At 42.7% G+C, this 19,275-nt stretch overlaps 1 protein-coding gene across 2 annotated transcripts in view; it reads left to right on the plus strand.

Annotated features, from left to right (window-relative positions):
- snx5 (sorting nexin 5) overlaps window positions 1–17,221 on the plus strand; it is a 47,718-nt gene extending 30,497 nt beyond the window's left edge. The window contains exons 7-15 of one of the 2 annotated variants that reach the window (XR_013499673.1): window positions 3,156–3,251; window positions 4,658–4,763; window positions 4,888–4,963; window positions 5,745–5,784; window positions 8,833–8,919; window positions 11,839–11,998; window positions 12,084–12,169; window positions 14,979–15,286; window positions 15,933–17,221. Coding sequence is in view for 1 of the 2 variants with exons in the window: in XM_078230161.1 (XP_078086287.1) it covers window positions 3,156–3,251; window positions 4,658–4,763; window positions 4,888–4,963; window positions 5,745–5,784; window positions 8,833–8,919; window positions 11,839–11,998; window positions 12,084–12,169; window positions 14,979–15,029 (702 nt within the window). In the remaining variant the exon portion in view is untranslated. Of the gene's footprint in view, window positions 1–3,155; window positions 3,252–4,657; window positions 4,764–4,887; window positions 4,964–5,744; window positions 5,785–8,832; window positions 8,920–11,838; window positions 11,999–12,083; window positions 12,170–14,978 lie in introns of both variants that reach the window. The other variant, XM_078230161.1, reaches the window with a different exon arrangement.
- Window positions 17,222–19,275: the final 2,054 nt, after the last annotated feature.

The following is a 19,275-nucleotide window of genomic DNA, read 5'->3' on the forward strand; positions in this document are numbered from 1 at the left end:
AAAATTTGTAAGGGTGCATAGTCTTTGCAGTAACCAATGCCATCAGCCAATTCTTGATATCACATGGAATAAATCATATTGGCTGAAGACTGACATCTGTGAGGCTGGGGACCTCTGAACGAAACTGAGATGGATCATCCACTCAGCACTTCTGGCTGAAGATTTTTGCAAATGTTTCAGCCTTGGCTTTGCTTGCAGCTTCTAGGGAGTCCTCATTCAAAGTCACTGTCTTATTGAGGAGGAGGCCCTGCTGAGGGCTATCACTCGCCTGGAGCTTAGAATCCAGTGATAACTCGGATGGGTGTTGTACCAGCTGTCGCCATCCCCTCCCTAGTGCTGCTGTTCAGTAGATTTGCCAGCAGCTCTCTGAAGGCGGGGCCTCCACCTCCTGTGTCATTCATCTTGGGACCTATCAAATGTCTGAATGGCACGTGATGCGCTTGGCCTTCTTGGGAAGAGGTGGTGAGACACTCTTGCTGGCTCTCAGCCGGCAGCCGAGACCCCTGTCACCTCCATAAGATTCCAGCCCTTGTCTGAGGGACTGCAGTCAAACTGATGAGCTAATCCTTAGATTAGTTAATCACATACAAAGCCTGCAAACAGTAATGTGTTGCATAAAAGCAGCACGGTGGCACTGCTGCCTCACAGCAGGGACCTGGGTTCGATTCCCGGCTAGGGTCACTGTTTGTGTGGAGTTTGCACGTTCTCCGTGTCTGCATGGGTTTCCTCCAGGTGCTCCAATTTTCTCCCACAGTCCAAAGATGTGTGGGTTGAATGGATTGGTCATACTAAATTCTGTGTCGGGGGTTAGTAAGGAAAATAAGTAGAGTTATGGGGATAGGGCCTGGGTGGGATTGTGGTTGGTACATACTCGATGGGCCAAATGGTGGCCTCCTGCACTGTAGGGATTCTGTGAAAAGCCAATGAAAGAATAGAGATGGAGAGTCAAACATTCCAAGGTGAATTGAAAATGATTAGCTAATTAAACCTAGTCACCATGATTTTACAAATGGTAAATCGTGTTTGACAAATTTGCCTGCAATTGTTCACTATTTACACTTCATGACCTGGGGGAAGAAACAGAATGTAAGGTTTCCAGATTTGCCGACGATACAAAGATGGGTGGAAGAGCAGCTTGTGATTGATTCTGCATTGGGGTGTAGATAGAATGGATGACTGGGCAAAAACCTGACAAATGGAGTTTAATGTGGGTAAGTGGAAGGAATCTAGAGGCAGATTGTTATCTAAACGGGGATAGACTGCACCTGAGTGAAGTACAGAGGGATCTAGGTGTTGCAGAGCATGAATCACAAAGTTAGCAGGCACGTCCAAAAAGTAGTTAAGAAGGCAAATAGCATTTGGCCTTATTGCAAAGCGGTAGGAGTCTAAAAATAGGGAGGTTTTTTTGCAATTATACAACATGTTGGCGAGGCCTCACCTGGAATACTGTGTATGGTTTTGGTCCCTTTACCTAAAAAAGATATAGTAACACTGGAGGCAGTCCAAAGGCGATTCACCAGGCTAACTCCTGGGATGAGGATTGTCCTAAATATGGGTTTGCATTCCTTGGAGTTTAGAGTAAGGGTGACCTTATTCAAACATACAAGATCCTGATGGGGAGGTTGACAGTGTAGATTCCCTGTAGGTTCATTAGTGGGAGAGTCTCAAACAAGGGGATGTATTTACAGGATAACAAATGTTGCAAAGGTATGTTTTGACTGTATAGCAGCAAGAAACAATATTTTTCACTCTGTTAATACATGTGACAATAATAAATCAAATCAAAAGGCGAGTGCATTTGGTTCCATTTCAAAGAATGCTTTTCTGGGGGAAGGTTCAATGTTACTTATGTAAAAAAAAAAATGAGTGGTGTAAAAATGCCTGGCCAAAACAAAGCCATTTTAGGACACGACCAATACATATGAATTAGAGGCTGGGGCAGTATGGGCATTTATCACAGATTAGTTCAAAATTTGAACAGATCTTAGATAATTTAACTTTGGATAGATGGATAAGATTTTAAATTGTGGCAAGCCATATCTTGCACATAGAGATGAGGAATATACATGAGAGAGAATAACCTTCAGTTATCTTTTGATAAATCTGAATCTTGCTCCCAAAGATTTTGAGGTGGAAAGCGAGGAACAGTCTAGTGACAAGATTAGAGAATATAATTTGGAAATGAACCCCCAACAAAAGGATTTAGTTCTAATATAATATTGATTGGTGATTTCTGGGGCAATAAAGGAAACAGCGATTTTTCGGCAATATCTCTGATTTGCAAGTTGTGTGGAGCAGATCACATTTCCAAGAGAGTCCAAAAGAAGCAAAAATATAATCAATACATAAATTAGCAAGGCTTTAATACCTCCTGCTTGCCAGATATAAAAGGCAGAATCTCCTAATGAAGTTGGAAATAAATGATTTGCATTAATAAGGCTGCATAAAGAAAGAGATTGTAGCCCAAAGTGTGTCCTGAACTGACGATAGGATTTGAAGAAGTGTGACTGGAATGGAGGAGCATGATAGAGCAGGCAGGGATGTGGATTGAGAGGAGGCTGTCTGTGACTGCCCCCTCACTAAACTAACTGGGTCCAAATGAAGCCAAAAAAAAACATAGACATTAGCAGACCAATAATAAAACTGGAAACTTTATGAATTATGGGTGTTTCCTTATTCCAAACAAAGGAAGAAATGGTCTGTTGCAACAAAAATACACTTGGGGATAAACAATGGAATTCACTGAACTGAGCATAGAAATATTGACAAAATATTATCTTTGCAGAATTTACATGACCAGCTAAAGAAAGGGCTAGATCCTGCCTCGTGCATTGGAACAAAGGGTTAAAATTGAGCTTAAAAGGTTTCCAAGGAGGTCAAGTAATTAAAATTCCTAAATATTTAGAACTGTTTATACCTTGAAGCGGAGGGGAGAAAGAAGATAACTCTTGGCCAATGAGTTGCAAGAAAATTTTTGCTCTTTTTGCAAATTAATTTCAAAACCAGATATATGACAAATCACTGAAGAATAGAGAAAATACTTGAGCGAGATGAAGCCAGATTAGAGATGTAAAGAAGCATTAGCATATAGAAAGAGTTCATGCATGCTGCTGACCTTAGTTACCCTCACTAACCACCTTCTGTTTATATTCTAGCTAAGTGTACGAAGGAAGAACACAAAGGAGATGTTTGGTGGCTTTTTAAAGAGTATGATGAAGAGTGCTGATGAAGTTCTCATCTCTGGAACCAAGGTAACTTGGTCATTTATTTTTAAATTGCATAGGATTGGGATCTAAAAATAACTTGGATTATAAGTGCAGTGGTGTAATATTGGAAGAGTGTTTCAGAGAGCCCTCGGGTCTTTGTACCTGACGCAACAGAAAATGGATACTGCTGCTGATCTCAAGTCCATGGGTAGCACTGAACCTTAACCTTTGGGACAGAACATGGGGAACTGTAGCTTAATGGCTAGTAAGGTGGCTACAGAAAAACTACAAGTTACTGAAACTGTCAAAAGGTGGAACTGATACCCAAATCACTGAAGATAATGATGCAGGTTCATAGGGTCACAAATGAAGCATTGAAATTCATGATGGAACTTAAAGCAGAGAAGCTAATGTTGAACTTGGAACAAACTTGGAGTACTGTGCACAGTTCTAGTCTCTATTCTCTATTGTGAATAGAGACATTGCAAAATAACCATGGCACCAGAACTAAGATGTTATGCTTCGTAGGAAAGGCTGGGGCTCTTCTCCAGAAGGAGAGAGCTGAGGAGTTATCTAATAGAGATCTCAAATTATGAAGGTGTTTGATAGGGAAGATGTTTATATTGGGAAAAGATCATAAATAGTGGACGTTAAGATAGTCACCAATAAATCCAGTTGGGAGTTTGAGAAATATCTTTATCCAGAGTGGTGATTTTAAAATAGGAACTAGCTACCACATAGTATGCTTGAGGTAAATAGCATAAGTGTATTGAAGGGAAGGCTAGGTGAACATGAGGGGAGAAAGGAATGAAAGGATATGTTGATTGTTTAAGAGGCTGAGTGAGTGCTTGCCTGCAATATAAAACCAACATAGACCTCTTGGGTGAAATGGCCTGTTTCAGTGCTGTTAAATGCCATATAATGTAATCTTGCTTTAGTCTGGCAAGTTGATTGTGCCTAAAGCTGCCTAAAGCTGTGCAACTTTGGAATGTCAGTGCCTAAATTTGTTTCTAATGGAAGCCTGATTTTCCAGGTCAGCTTGGAGCCTAGTTGAGGGTGCTTTAAAAGGGGAGTTCCAGTAGGCCATAGGAACAGGAGATGCTCCTCAAGCCTGTTCCATCAATCAGTTGGATGTGGCTGGTCTGTGACTTGGCTTCAGTTTGCCACCCGTGGCTCCATATCTCTTGATAGCTGTGCCCTATTTTTTTAAAAAAACTATCCAACTTCATTTTGAAATTTGCCATTGACTGAGCCTCTGCAGTTTTTGAGGTGGTGGGGGGGAGCAGTTGAAGTGAATAACATGAATATGTTTAAGGGGGAGCTCAAATTGAGAATAGGGTTAGATTAACATGAAAGGAGGTTAGTGTCGAACATAGACCTGTTGGGTGAATAGCTTGTTTCTGTAATGTACCATTGGTGTTTTTAAAAAATATATATATTTTCTTGTGCAGGATGGCGATGAATTCTTTGAACATGAGAAGACATTTCTTGTAGAATATGGCATCAAAATTAAAGATTCAGCAATGAAAGCAGAAAAAATGACAAGAACTCACAGAAGTATGTATAGATTGCTGGCTGGTTACACTCGTTTGCTTTTATGAAGAATTAACATGTGCAAGCATAAGTTGAATAGACTCCCAACCTATTTTATTTTTGATGGGAGCTGTCTTTATTTCTCCAGGTGTTTCTGATGATTACCTTCATTTATCCTCTTCCTTGAATGAACTCGCTGTTGACAATAAAGCCCCATTGAACAAGTGAGCCCTTTTTATCATCTGTGAGATCACATCCTGATTGAACCTGTTGCGTAATGTGTCTTGTGAAATTCTCGCAGCGTGTCTACTTTTTAATTCTCGCTGTCCTGGACAAGGCCAACGTTAATTGTCCTTCCTTAGCTGCTGTGTTGAAAAGGTGGTGATGAGTCACTTTTTTGACTTGTTGCAGTCTGTGCAGGGAAGAAATTCCTACAGTGCCACTTGATAAGACATCTTCTGATTTTGATCCGGCATAGTATGTACCATTTACTGACTACCATTGTCCTTCTTGGTGGTAGTTCTTTTGTTGGAGTGGGTTTTGGAAGGGGAAGAGAGGAGTGTTGCCTCTGCTGCAGTGTTTCCTGTAGATGTACACATTGCAGTTGCCGAGGGAGGGTGTGGATGTTCAAGGCGGTAGGTGGATGGGCTGCCAATCAAAGCAACAGCTTTGTCCTGAAACTTGCACTTTTAAAAAGTACTTTGGGACATTTCCAGGAGCTCTATATGGTCCAGGTGAGCCAACTGAGATAGTGAGTGGGGTGGGGGCTCAGCATAACCATCCCAAAGAGCAGGCTTTTGGGGCTTGACGGTTTTCCCCAGTGGTGGGATTGTGACGAGGGTGGCGGGGTTATGGGGGAAGACAGCACAACAACTTGGAAAGATTGAATCTTGCTCCATGTAGTTTTTGTGTTTGTTCATGGTCATTCTGTCGATGAAGAGAAGAATAATGTAGGAAATTTCTGAAATCATTCTTTACGAAAGAAAATGTGATTTCTTTTTCTAGCCACTATGTGAAACTTTCCGAGCTGTTTGAAAAACTTAGGGTAAGTCTGGATTGTTTTGGAACTAAATGAAAAATAATTGAATGTAAGGGATTCTTTTTTTGGAAAAAAAATTTCAAGTACAGCATGTTATCCATGGGGATTCATTAAATACGATCGTTCATGAAGGTTTTTTAAAGAAGTATACTATTCAGCTCTGCAACCCAGCATTGTGTGATCTGTAGCTCAAACCAGGACTCCTGCCTTGGCTCCATTTTCCTTTGATCCTTTGTCTAACAAAAATCTGTCAACAGCTTTACATTGGATTCTTAAATTGATGTCCCTGCCAGCATCTTGGGGTTTTTTTTCATTTAACAGTAATGGGTTTATGGTAATTTGGGCTCATAATACCAATGAGCAGATTTGATTTATTGTCATATGTATTGGTATACAGTAAAATGGTAACTTTTTGGATCGAGTAACTCCTTTCAGCTCATTTTTGAAAGACAGTATTACTAAAATTCACCAATTTGATTTGTATTAACCTGTATTTGCACAAGTGATGACACCCTTGGGGGGGAAACCCCACTTAAAGACGTCACTTGGTTCACTGACTTTTGATTCTCTTAACTGGATGATTCACTTAAGTGGGACAGTTTCCCGATGGGTGGTTTTGAGTATTAATTCTCTGGCTAGTTGTTCACATCCTCATTGCAAGTCGGTGGACAGTTGCCATAATGACAGAGGGTGCAAACCTGAAGTTAAGTGGAGTCCTGGATGATATGACATGATGAGAGTTAATTTGCTGCCAATTTCTTGAGCGGCTACTGAAAGGAATATCTGGGGGAAGTTTGTGTCGAATAAAACTCAAATTACTCGCAGCATGTCACAAGATGAAATGAATTATTGGAAGGGTGCTTTTGATGTTTTTGAGCTGAATAGTTCTTTAATCCCTGTTTTATCTGTATCTGGGCAGAACTGTTGTGGGAATAATGAAGAGTCCATGTAGCCTCCAGGGTTGTTTCCATCTCCCATGGAGGTTTCAGAAGCATTTTCCACACTTTTTTTCCCCTGCATATTTGTGCTGGGATTTTTATCTGTTCTGCTTCTCATGGGAGGGTTTCTCCCACTGCCTAGGGGCTGTCTACGCTGCCACAACTGTGTAAGGCAGGCCTAGATAATCTTTTCCGTATGTATTGTTTGAAAGGCAAAACTTTGGTGGAAGAAAAAACCAAGGAAAATGAAAGCAATTGACAGGGAATCATAGAAAATGGCAGAGTTAGTGAGGAGCTTCAACTGGCTTGAAGACACGTATTTATCAGCATTGAGGTGTGTTTTAATCACTGGTCACCTTAGGAATTTGGGAGGGAAGAGGAAAAAGCGGAAGCTTTATTTTGTTCTAACCTGGATGTAATTAAATGCAGGTTTCCAGCACAAGAGGGCACAATCTTCCAAGTTAGAACTTGGCTGTGAAGGGTAAAAAAACTGATAAATCCCCAATTCTATTCACTGCCCAAAGGCTGTGAAATGCTGTGACCTGGAATCATAGAATCATAGAAATCCTACAGTGCAGAAAGAGGCCATTCGGCCCATTGAGTCTGCCCCAACCACAATCCCACCCAGGCCCTATCCACATATCCCTACATATTTACCCACTAACCCCTCTAACCTATGCATCCCGGGATACTAAGGGGCAATTTAGAATGGCCAATCAACCTAGCCCGCACATCTTTGGACTGTGGGAGGAAACCGGAGCACCCGGAGGAAACCCATGCAAACACGGGGAGAATGTGCAAACTCCACACAGACAGCGACCCAAGCCAGGATTCGAACCCAGGTCCCTGGAGCTGTGAAGCAGCAGTGCTAACCACTGTGCTACCGTGCCGCCAATGAGATTTGATTTTTTTTTTGTCATGAAAGCATTTTGTGGCATATGAAAGGAAAGCGATAAATGGAGTTGTGATACCCAGCCTTGATAAATTCTGGAACAGGCATAAGGATGAGTAGCCTCCTCCTGTTCTAAGCCAGTTAAATACAACTAAGCAGTTGTATTCTGTGTACTTAAGTATTTCCTTCAGTGTAATCTCACCTGTGTACCACCTTTCTTGTTCCTGAACCAAAAAAGGCACCACCTCACTCTTGCTTTCCAGCTTATGCCTATCAGTTTGTTTTTCCTTAACACGGGCATTATATTTCAAAGTCTCAGTTTAGGCAATGGACATTGGAGTTTCCTATGTGTGAAAACCCATTTCTTCCCGGGTGCACAACTTTTGAATTTGCCTACTGGACAGAGCACACTGGACCAGTACGCTTGGGAGGGAGCTAGAGTTTGGAAATGTATCAGTAGGTATGTGAAGGAGTTCCAGTGCATGCCATGATGCATAATAGTTTCCAGCTCACTTTCTCAGCACCATTCTGATGCTAAAGTACTCATTTGGGCCAAGATTTGTAGCCAGAAACACCCAGACTGGATGCCAGTTTTTAATAGTTGGAGGATTTTTTCAGACAGTTCATTCATGTTTCTGCCTTGACGAGGTCAGCATATATTGTCCATCCCTAGTTGCTCTTGAGAGCACTGTGATGGATCACCGTGAGCTGCTGCTGTCTTGTGCTGTAGGTACTCCCACAATCTTAAGTGGAGAGTTCCAAGACTTGTATCCAGCGATGAAGAAGGAACAGTATTATGTCCAACTGGGGATATTTTGCGGCTTCAGGATCTTACCATGCACATGTTGCCCCTGTTCTAGATGCTATATCTAGGATTTGGGTGGCACTGACAAAGCTCTGAGTTAGTGCACACTGCAGGCAATCTGTAGTATGTTCCCTCACAATGCAACAGAGAAGCTGCGCACAACAAAGCAAAATTCATGGAAGCATTTATTTCAGTCATGGTATGCCAATGGTGGATGGAATGATCTTTCAGCTAGGGGTGATGATGGAGTTCATGAGTGCAACCTGTAATAGTCAAATCTTGATGGATAGTGGTACTCTTTAAACATTTGATATAATATGAAATATTCTAAACTGGTTAAAATTAGTTTGACAGTTGATGCTGGCTTAGTCCCAAAACAGTTCCCTTTTTACTGGACATTTCTTCCCCCTCATCTACAGAAAGTAGAAGGAAGAGTGTCAAGTGATGAAGACTTGAAGCTGACAGAACTGTTGAAATACTATATGAGAGATATACAGGCAGCAAAGGTAAGGTAACTGAAGCATGTTATTGCCCCTCGATTTGTAAACCTGGAGGTCCTCCAGAGATTTTGGGATTTCTTCATAAGAATTTTACCAATTGAGAACTCCCAGCCCATTCAGCTATCTGGCTGTCAATGATGTTATTTTGTTACAATGAATAGGGATTAGGATTAATATTTATCCTCCTGCCAAAGACTTTTTTCTTTATAATTGGCACTTTGGTCATCTTTCCCCAAATCTTGACCAATGATCTAGTTTTGATTTTTCAGGGTACGTCATTTGATCTTTATAGTTATGCATAAGAAATTCACCACATACCTGCTGTGCATTACTGGGCTATTTATCTGTCCCTAACATTTCAACATTGCTTCATTTATACAAGAAGAAAACTGTTCTTGTCACACACTGTGCAACACATGGAATTGGTTTTCAACAACCTAGCGACTGCAGTAATTTCCTTTAGCCCGCTCTTGTGTAGAATTCTCCAAGGCTTTCTGGATGGACTAAAGGTGGGGCTTTTGTCGGGTCTGACATTTAGCACGTGTTTGCAGATTAGTATCCAATACAATTTAGACAGTTTAAGACCCTGACAACAAATCCTAAGGATATCCATTAAGTGGTCAGAAATTCTCCACTCACCTGCTTTTTGGTCCATGTGATTTTCTTTTCCTGTGAATGAATTTAATCCGAGTGGTTGTTTTGGGATGTGGGCATTGTTGGCTAGGCCAGCCTTTATTGACCATCCCAAATTGACCTGGAGAAGGTGGTGGTGAGCTGCCTCTTTGACCCGCTGCAGTCCATGATGTAGATACACCCACAGTGCTGTTAGGGAGGAAGCTCCAGGATTTTGACCCAGCGACAGTGAAGGAACATTATTCAGACACTAAGATTAACTTTCTATTTCGAGGTTTCAGGCTTTTGTAGCAGAGAAGTTTTTATGGAATCATAGAATCCTTACAGTACAAAAGGAGGCCATTCAGCCCATCGTGACTCTCCAACAGAGCATCTTACCCGGGCCCTATCCCTGTAACCCCACATTTACCCTGCCAATCTCCCTAACCTACACGTCTTGGGACACTTGGGTAATTTAGTATTGCCAATCCACCTAACCTGCACACTTGTGTTTGCAAAATCAGCCAGCACACAAATATCCACCTAGTAGGAGTAGGCATGCCCCAGGTGCTGATTGCAGGACAGAACAGACCTTTCTGAACGCAAACTGGGCTTTATACCCTATACTGCAGTGCACGAATGCAAGTCTCCCTGTTAGTCATGTATTTACCTAACCATCGAGAACCCTGGCATCTGGTAACCTTCTGACAGCAAATTAATTCCTACTCGTTCCCTGTGCTACATTCATTTTCCTTCCTGTCCATTGACTCTTGCAGCATTACGAGAATTTATGCATTGAGTCTGTGCTGGTTCTTTGAAGGAACAATCCAATTCAACCTCCAATCCCCTGATCTTTGCCTATAATCCCTGCAAGAAACTAATCTTTGGACTGTGGGAGGAAACTGGAGCACCTGGAGGAAACCCACACAGACACTGGGAGACCATGCAAACTCTGCACAGACTGGAATTGAACCCGGATCCCTGGCCCTGTGAAGCAGCAGTGCTAACCACTTTGCCACCATGCTGAGGAAGGTGCTTTTGCAAGTTTTTAGTTCTGTTCAACGCTGCATTTCATCGTTCCACACATTCTGCTGTCAACCATTTCCAGCTGGTGACTGGTCCTCTGTGAGCAATATGATCCCCTCAGGAGCTGCCAGATGGAGAAAACTTTCCAGTCTTTCATTTTTGGATCAAAAACAAGCTGCTGTGTCAACTTTAGTTCAATCAGTTGCACTCTATTCTTGAGAAGGTCATGGGTTCAAACCCCAGTCCAGAGATTTGAGCCCATAATCTAAACCGGCACTTTGTGCTGCGCTGCCTTTTGGCTGAGACGTTATACAGAGACTCCGTCTGCCTTCTCAAACGGACAGAAAAGATCCCATTTTGACGATCAGGTGAGTTTTCCCTGCGATCTGGCCAATGTTAACCCAACATCAGCAAAGTAGATTATCTGGTGTGCAACTTAGCAGTCTTAAAATTACAGGTGAATTTAGAATATTTTCCCGGTTAGTGATTAGAGAAACGGGATCAGATTATCTCGGTCTGTAAAATACAAACTGCCGAATCCAACGGTGCAAGAAGTATAAAGAGCAGTTTTCAGACTAGTCAGAGGGACTTTACAGGCAACAGGAAGTTGATCAGACACCCTGACCTTGTTGCAAAGACTTGGTGCTCATGGCACATTGAGCTTCTTAGCACTGGAAGCAACACTGGTGCCAGTAGTTCTGGTGTCAGATTTGTCACTTAACAAAGCACGGAGTTTAACCAAGCGTTGTCGAGTTCGCCCCTCCCCGTGTTGAAATTTGACTACATGTATATTCCTCCAAACAAAGGCAGGATATACCACTTGTCTTTGATTCTAACTTCCCCCTGGAAAGGAATCCAGAATCAGAAGTCACAATCTGAAGTTTAGAGCTTGGTCCATTCAGAAGGAAAATCAGAGGACTCGTACACTGATCCTATCACACATTAAGCTGATCTTTCTCCTGCCCCTATCGATAACAGCAATACTATCTTCTCCTATGCACTCTATGAACAGTGTGTTTTGTCTGTGTAGCTCTAACTTAAGACTGTGATCAAAATATATGTTTGAATAGGGGAATAAAGAATATGGAGCTGAGAACAGATCAGCTTTGATCTGATTAATTGGCAGAATAGGTGTGAGGGGCTGAATGGTCTCCTGTTTCCAGTCCTCCATTTTAGTGTTTGAAGTTTAATTTGAACACCTGTAAATATACTGTACACACAGCACTGGATTAGAACTGATACCTTTTTCATAAACCGATATTAATGCAGGATTTTTCTATTGATCAGGATCTTCTGTACAGGAGAGCAAGGGCTCTAGTCGATTATGAAAACGCCAACAAAGCTCTAGATAAAGCTCGAATGAAGGGTAAAGATGTGAAACAGGCGGAGCTGCAGCATCAGCTGTCTGGTCAAAAATTTGACAAGCTTTCGGAGTCTGCAAAGCAAGGTACAAGATCCTAAAGTCCACACAAACCCTTAGTGTCCTTCTGTGTATTGTAGTGCTGAACCTTTGTCTATTCTCCTGTTTTCAGAGCTGATTGCTTTCAGAGGCAGACGAGTGGATGCATTCCGTAAAAACCTGATTGAAATGACCGAGCTAGAACTAAAGCATGCCAGAGTGAGTAGTGCACACCATCAGGCCTGATTTTATTTATGTAGCAGAACGTAACCAACACTGTCACGAGAGCTCGTAACCCACAACCTGTTATTCATGTCCACATCTGTGGTTTACCCCTTCCCATCCAAATCATAGAATCCTACAGTGCAGAAGGAGGCCATTCAGCCCATTGAGTCTGCACCGACCACAATCCCATCCAGGCCCTATCCCAATAACACCGTGCATTTACTCTAGCTAGTCCCCCTGACACTAAGGGGCAATTTAGCATGGCCAATCCACCTAACCCGCACATCTTTGGACTGTGGGAGGAAATCCATGTAGATACAGGGAGAACGTGCAAACTCCACACACACAGTGACCCGGTCCCTGGTGCTGAGGCAGCAGTGCGAACCACTGCTGCCATGCTGCCCCATGCATGATGCACATGTCAGTACATCCATAAGGAACTGAGTGCAGAATTCTCAGCTGTAACCAATAACTGCTGAGATGATGGATTCCATCTTGTGTAGCTAGTGTGAAGCAGCACACCAGGAGGGGGTGATGTTGCTGTAGTGAGTGAAAAGGCCCACCAGGGGACGATGTTGCTGTAGTGAGTGAAAGGGCCCACCAGGGGACGATGTTGCTGTAGTGAGTGAAAGGGCCCACCAGGCCACCATCCCTCAGCCAACATCCTATCCATGCTGCTGCTGTCCCTTTTCTATTCCATGAATTCTGACGTTTCTAGCAAACATGTTATGCGGCACTTTTTCAAAAACTTTCTGGCAGTTCATATTCACAGCTCATTGCTGTGATTTTGTCCATATGTGAACTCTGCATGTCAGATACAGTAAGTAGTCTCACAACACCAAGTTAAAGTCCAAAAGGTTTATTTGGTAGCACGAGCTTTCGGAGCATTGCCCCTTCAGGTGAGTGAAGAGTTCAGTTCACAAACAGGGCATATATAGACAAACTCGATTACAATTGTTGAGCCAAGGTCATCCTCACACCTCCACTACTTGCCTCCAAACAACCACGCAACCTCAAACAGACCATTGTACCCAGCCTTCAGGAGAACAGTGACCACAACACCACACAACCCTGCCACAGCAACCTCTATAAGACGTGCCGGATCATCAACACGGATGCCATCATCTCACATGAGAACACCATCCACCAGGTACACACTCTTGCGACTCGGCCAACACTGTCTACCTGATGCGCTGCAGGAAAGGATGTCCCGAGGCATGGTACATTGGGGAAACCATGCAGACGCTACGACAACGGATGAATGGACACTGCTTAACAATCACCAGGCAAGCGTGTTCCCTTTCTGTCGGGGAGCAGTCAAGGGCATTCGGCCTCTGATCTTTGGGTAGGCGGCCTTCACGACACATGACAACACAGAATCACTGAGCAGAAACTGAGCAGATAGCCAAGTTCTGTGCACACGAGGACGACCTCAACCGGGATCTATCTGTAACCCCCACGACTTGCCTGGGCTTGCAAAATCTCACTAACTGTCCTGGCTGGAGACAATATATATCTCTTTAACCTGTGCTTAAACCCTCTCTCCACTCACATTGTCTGCATCTGAAAAGACCTGTTAAGACTCTCATTCCAACCATTATCTAGTCATTGAGTTTGTCTATGTATGCCCTGTTTGTGAACTGAACTCCATTTTCCCCATGTCTGCATGGATTTCCTTCCACAGTCTGAAAGACGTGTTGGTTGGGTACATTGGCCATGCTAAACTCTCCCTCAGTGTACCTGAACAGACGCCGGAGTGTGGCAACTAGGGGATTTTCACTAACTTCATTGCAGTGTAAGTCTACTTGTAACACTAAACTTTAGAATAGTATAGCAACAGAGGAAGCCATAAAATAAGCAAAATACTGCTTGCTGGAATCTGACACAAGAACAGAGTTTGCTGGGAAAACTCAGCAGGTCTGGCAGCTTCTGAAAGGAGAGAAAGCAGATCTAACGTCTCGAGTCCTTTGACTCTTTGTCAGAACAGAAGGAAGCCATTTGAATCTCTGCCAGTTCTATCAGAGGTTTGTTTGGGGAACAAGCTTCCCAATTGTACATTTAGGGCATTTATCAACTCAGCTCATGTGCTCCTGTTTGTTTGATATATAACTTGGAAAAGCAACCAATCTAATGCCACCTCCATAGAATCATACAGCACAGAAGAATATTGTTGTCTCTGTGCCAACTCTTTAAAATTTCCCCCTTTATTGGTCCTACACCCACGCTCTTTCTCTGTAGCCCTGCTGCTTCCTCTTTATCGGATTCCCTTTTTGTAAGTTACTGCTTCCACCAGACCTTTGGGGAATGCATTTCACATCATAACCCATTCATATGTTAACCTTATTATGGACCCGATGGGCTGAATGGTCTCCTTCTGTAACATCATGATTCTGCCTTTGATAGGTTTATTAATCGTCTTTTATTTGTATCCTCTGTTTCCACCAGCAGGAGGGCCAATCTACCCAAAACCCCCTCCTAATTTTGAGCATTGCTATTAATCCTTCTCTGCTCGAAGGAGAACCGTTCCAGCTTCTCCAGTTTATCTGCATAAATGAAGCCCCTCTTGCCCTATATCATTCGATAAATCTTCTGTACACTCTCTGCAATGCCTTAACGCCCTTCCTGGAGTGTGGTGCCCAGCAGAGGGTGCGATACTCCAACTGGAACCAATGCTATGATTTCTGAAAGTTTAGCATGACTTGTTTTGTGTTCTTGGCCTCTTATTTCTAAAACAGAAGTTCTTTAACAGCTTCATCAACTTGCTCTGCTACCATCACCAACATGTGTATTCTGTTTCTTTCAGAACAATGTACAGATGCTACAAAACTGCCTGGTTGCGTTGACGAGTAATTAGTGCCATATGACTGGATGAGGCCAGGAATTCTCAGACTGACCTGATTTGACCCGCTGAAGATGAATCTATAATTTGCAGTCTGAAATTGTTGTACATCCAGTTTCCGCTGCAGTAACTCTGGTCACGGGATAGGCTGTGCATGCTCCTGTTCTATATCCTTTACAGTTTGTATCTCTGCTGCTGTTTAACTCCTAGAAGCTTGGATAATGCACAAATATCTCTCTCTCTTTTAAGAAGCTAAGCTTTGCTCCACACAAGTGCCTGCTGATTGTAGAACGTCATAAACAATGACTTCCAAAACTAAAGCTGGACCAAATTTTGTATTTGCACATTCCTATGCAAAAATGTTGAAATAGGGACCTGTTACAATAATTGTAATTCAACTTGTCTTTGTACCAGAGTGGTTAACCAATGCTCTAAATCATGTTTGGGGTTTTGACAAAACTTCCATTTAATTATGTGCCAGATGACCAAATTGATACTGCTGGTTTCAACTGATGAGAAGAACCTAGCTGTTTCTAATATTGCACTACTCAACTCCTTTCCATCTGCATTAAAATCTCAAAACTTTTTTTTTTGCTCATCCTAATTTTAGTTAACACTGAAGTCATGTTTTTGGATCCTGGGTGTAATTTGTAAAAGGAGTTGAGATTGAAATTGAAGTGGTGAAAGTTCAATGGGAAGAGTGATCCCCAGTGCTTGTGGCATTTCCCTAGGGTTGTACGAGTTACTGCCTGGCACTTGTAGGGTTCATTGTGCCCCATCCCACCCATCACTTTATCCTTGCCTGAAACACAAGCTCTTGTAATCTGTACTTAAACATTTTACATGAGACGCCCACTGCAGAGCGCTGGAAGCATGTGCACAAATATCTCTAAGAAGCTAAGTTTTGCTCCCCACAAGTGCCTGCTGATTGGAGAACATCATAAACATTGACTTCCAAAACTAAAGCTGGACCAAATTTTGTATTTGCACATTCCTATGAAAAATAGGGACCTGTTAGAATTTCTACCTAATGAATGTTCCAATATATCCCCCCCCCCCCCCACTTCCCTCAAAACAAATTTTAAATCACATTTGACTTCCTCAAATCACCTGCTCAAAATAAATTGCAACTCCGGTTTGACTTTCTCAATAGTTCAAATTTTAGATAAGTCCTATGCAAAGGAACTTTGAAGTGCCTGGCAGGATTAAACTGATAGCATCTCTTGTCAAACTCTGCTCGAAACCCCGATCTGCGCACCGACCCGTTTGGCCAGGGGAAGGACAAATTACAGGACATCGAGCTGGTCATCCGATTGTATTTGCTTCTGGGGAAACCTACTTCCAATGCAATAAAGCGAGGGAAATGGCAGGCAAAGTGAGTGCCATTTTTTTATATTTGACTTTATGGCGAAGAAGCTGGGTGTGGTTTGGGTAACTCTTGAAAGTTTTGTGTGGGAGGAAGAAAACTGGAGTTTTGTTAAAACTCTGAACTCTTAATTGTTTTGCATTGAACCATGTCCTGTGTATATTGTCTGCAGTTCTAAAAATGGAATGCTGAAGAAAGCCCTATGTATATCTTCAAAACAAAATTGTGACGTTTAAGGGTATTTGAGTTGTTGATGCCTGTGTGTACATATAAATAAATGTTCATAGTGCATTAACATTGTGACTTGACCTGACTTAAAGTACAACAGTGTGGGAGCTGCCCAGAGTGAAATTTTGTCGGAGTTGGTCTCTATCTTTCCGCTGAAACCCCTAACCTTTGAGATTGGTCTCCATTTCCCCTCTTTTTTTCTTTCTTCTTCAATCACACCCCAACCCCCAAACTCCACTCTCTGCTGGTCTTGTCTCTGTTGTCAATTGCCCTCAAATCCATATAACTTTTCTTTAAGGCACCAAACCTGTCTGAGGGCTGTGATTTAGCTCACTCGGTCAGTGTTGGAATGTCAGTTCTGGACCAAGTGCTTAGTATCCGAAAGGATAAAATGGAACCAGTGAGTAAGTAGTAAACGGGCTACAGAGTGGTACTGGTAGAATTTCTCTCACCAGATGTTGCGGTTTCTAACAATTCTGTTAACAAATGTTGGAATTGTGTTTGGATTCATGGAGATGATATACTTGGCTTTATTAGTCAGTGTTTCCTCGCTGTAAGACATACTACTGTGCCTTTTGGAAGGAATTTGAACAGTAAATATGGTTTGAAACTGTGTGGTGATTTCTGTTAATTGAGGTGAAGCAGATACTTGCACGAAGCACATCCAGATTTCATACAGAAAATGTTAATTCCTCTATTGTGTCTTCCTCAGTGTGAGGGTACAGCAGACAGATGCATGTAGTGGATAAATCGGCAGAATCAACTCCTGTGTGGATCCATATGTGCAGAGCTGGGGACTGGGAGACCTGATCTCTGTTTGGGAGCCTGAAGCAGTTTTGGGTATAATACAAATTTTACATGTCATTGAATGAACAACCTGAACCTTTCAGGATCGCAAGACAGCCTAAAGTGCTCTACAATCAATGAAGTACTTTTAGAAGTTTAGCAACTGTGGCTGCCATATATCCTACATTCAGTGTTCACCAAGTAAGGTCCCACAGATGGTAATGTGATAATGATCAGGCCCTTTTTAGTGATATTGGTTGACGGATATATATTGGCAAATCTATTTCATAAAGTGACATGGGATCTTCTGTGTCCACTTGAGGGGAAGCAGGTGTCGCGATTTAATTCGGCCATAGGGCAGCACCTCCAAAAGTAATACACTGAGAATGGTATTCTCAAGAATTTGAGCTGATCTTGTAAAACATGAATCCCTAACCTTCTGAGGTGCTATCCATGAAGCCATGGCTATTGAAGCCAGCAAGACAGTAACACTGGGTGAGTTATAAAACAGACGTTACATCAATCCCCTGGTTTACAGCCCAGTGGGTTAAGTTAAAGTTGCTCTGTCAGCTCTACTTTCCCATCCTATCCCCCATATCTCTGGGGCAGGGTTCAAAGCTGGATCCATCTAACTGAGCCCACACCCACTGATTGCGAGCAGATACTGAGGAATGACTTCAATACGAGTGCAGGATTCGATGCATTGGCCAGGGGAAGGTCCTGTGTAGAGGCCTGCTGCTTCTGAACAGTGAAAAATCTAAGGGGAGGTGAAAAATTTTGGGTTGGCCTTAGGGAAAGGTCAGGGGAACCCCATTCACTTAGAACATAGAACATTACAGCGCAGTACAGGCCCTTCGGCCCTCGATTTTGCGCCGACCAGTGAAACCAATCTAAAGCCCCTCTAATCTACACTATTCCAGTATCATCCATATGTTTATCCAACAGCCATTTGAATGCCCTTAATGTTGACGAGTCCACTACTGCTGCAGGCAGGGCATTCCACACCCTTACTACTCTGAGTAATGAACCTACCTCTAACATCTGTCCTATATCTCTAACCCCTCAATTTAAAGCTGTCCCCTCGTGTTAGCCATCACCATCTGAGGAAAAAGGCTCTCGCTTTCCATCCTATCTAATCCTCATCATCTTGTATGCCTCTATTAAGCCACCTTCTCTCTAACGAAAACAACCTCAAGTCCCTCAGCCTTTCCTCATACGATTTGCCCACCATACCAGGCAACATCCTGGTAAATCTCCTCTGCACCCTTTCCAACACTTCCTCATCTTTCCTATAATGCGGCGACCAGAACTGTACGCAATACTCCAAGTGCGGCCGCACCAGAGTTTTGTACAGTTGCAGCATAACCTCCTGGCTCTGAAACTCAATCCCTCTACCAATAAAAGCTAACACACTGTACGCCTTCTTAACAACCCTATCAACCTAGGTGCCAACTTTCAGGGATCTATACACATGGACACCCAGATCCCTCTGTTCATCCACACTACCGAGTATCTTGCCATTAGCCCAGTACTCTGTACTCCTGTTACTCCTTCCAAAGTGAATCACCTCACACTTTTCTGCATTAAACTCCATTTGCCACCTCTCAGCCCAGCTCTGCAGCTTATCTATGTCTCTCTGTAACCTGCCACTTCCCTCCACACTGTCTACAACTCCACCGACTTTAGTGTCATCCGCAAATTTACTAAACCATCCTTCTACGCCCTCATCCAGGTCATTAATAAAAATGACAATCAGCAGTGGTCCCAAAACAGATCCTTGCGGTACACCACTAGTAACTGAACTCCAGGATGAACATTTCCCATCAACCACCACCCTGTGTTTTCTTACTAGCCAATTCCGTATTTTCGGCAAAAGCTTAC

The sequence above is a fragment of the Mustelus asterias genome, chromosome 15 (assembly GCF_964213995.1).
Source record: "Mustelus asterias chromosome 15, sMusAst1.hap1.1, whole genome shotgun sequence".
NCBI lineage: Eukaryota > Metazoa > Chordata > Chondrichthyes > Carcharhiniformes > Triakidae > Mustelus > Mustelus asterias.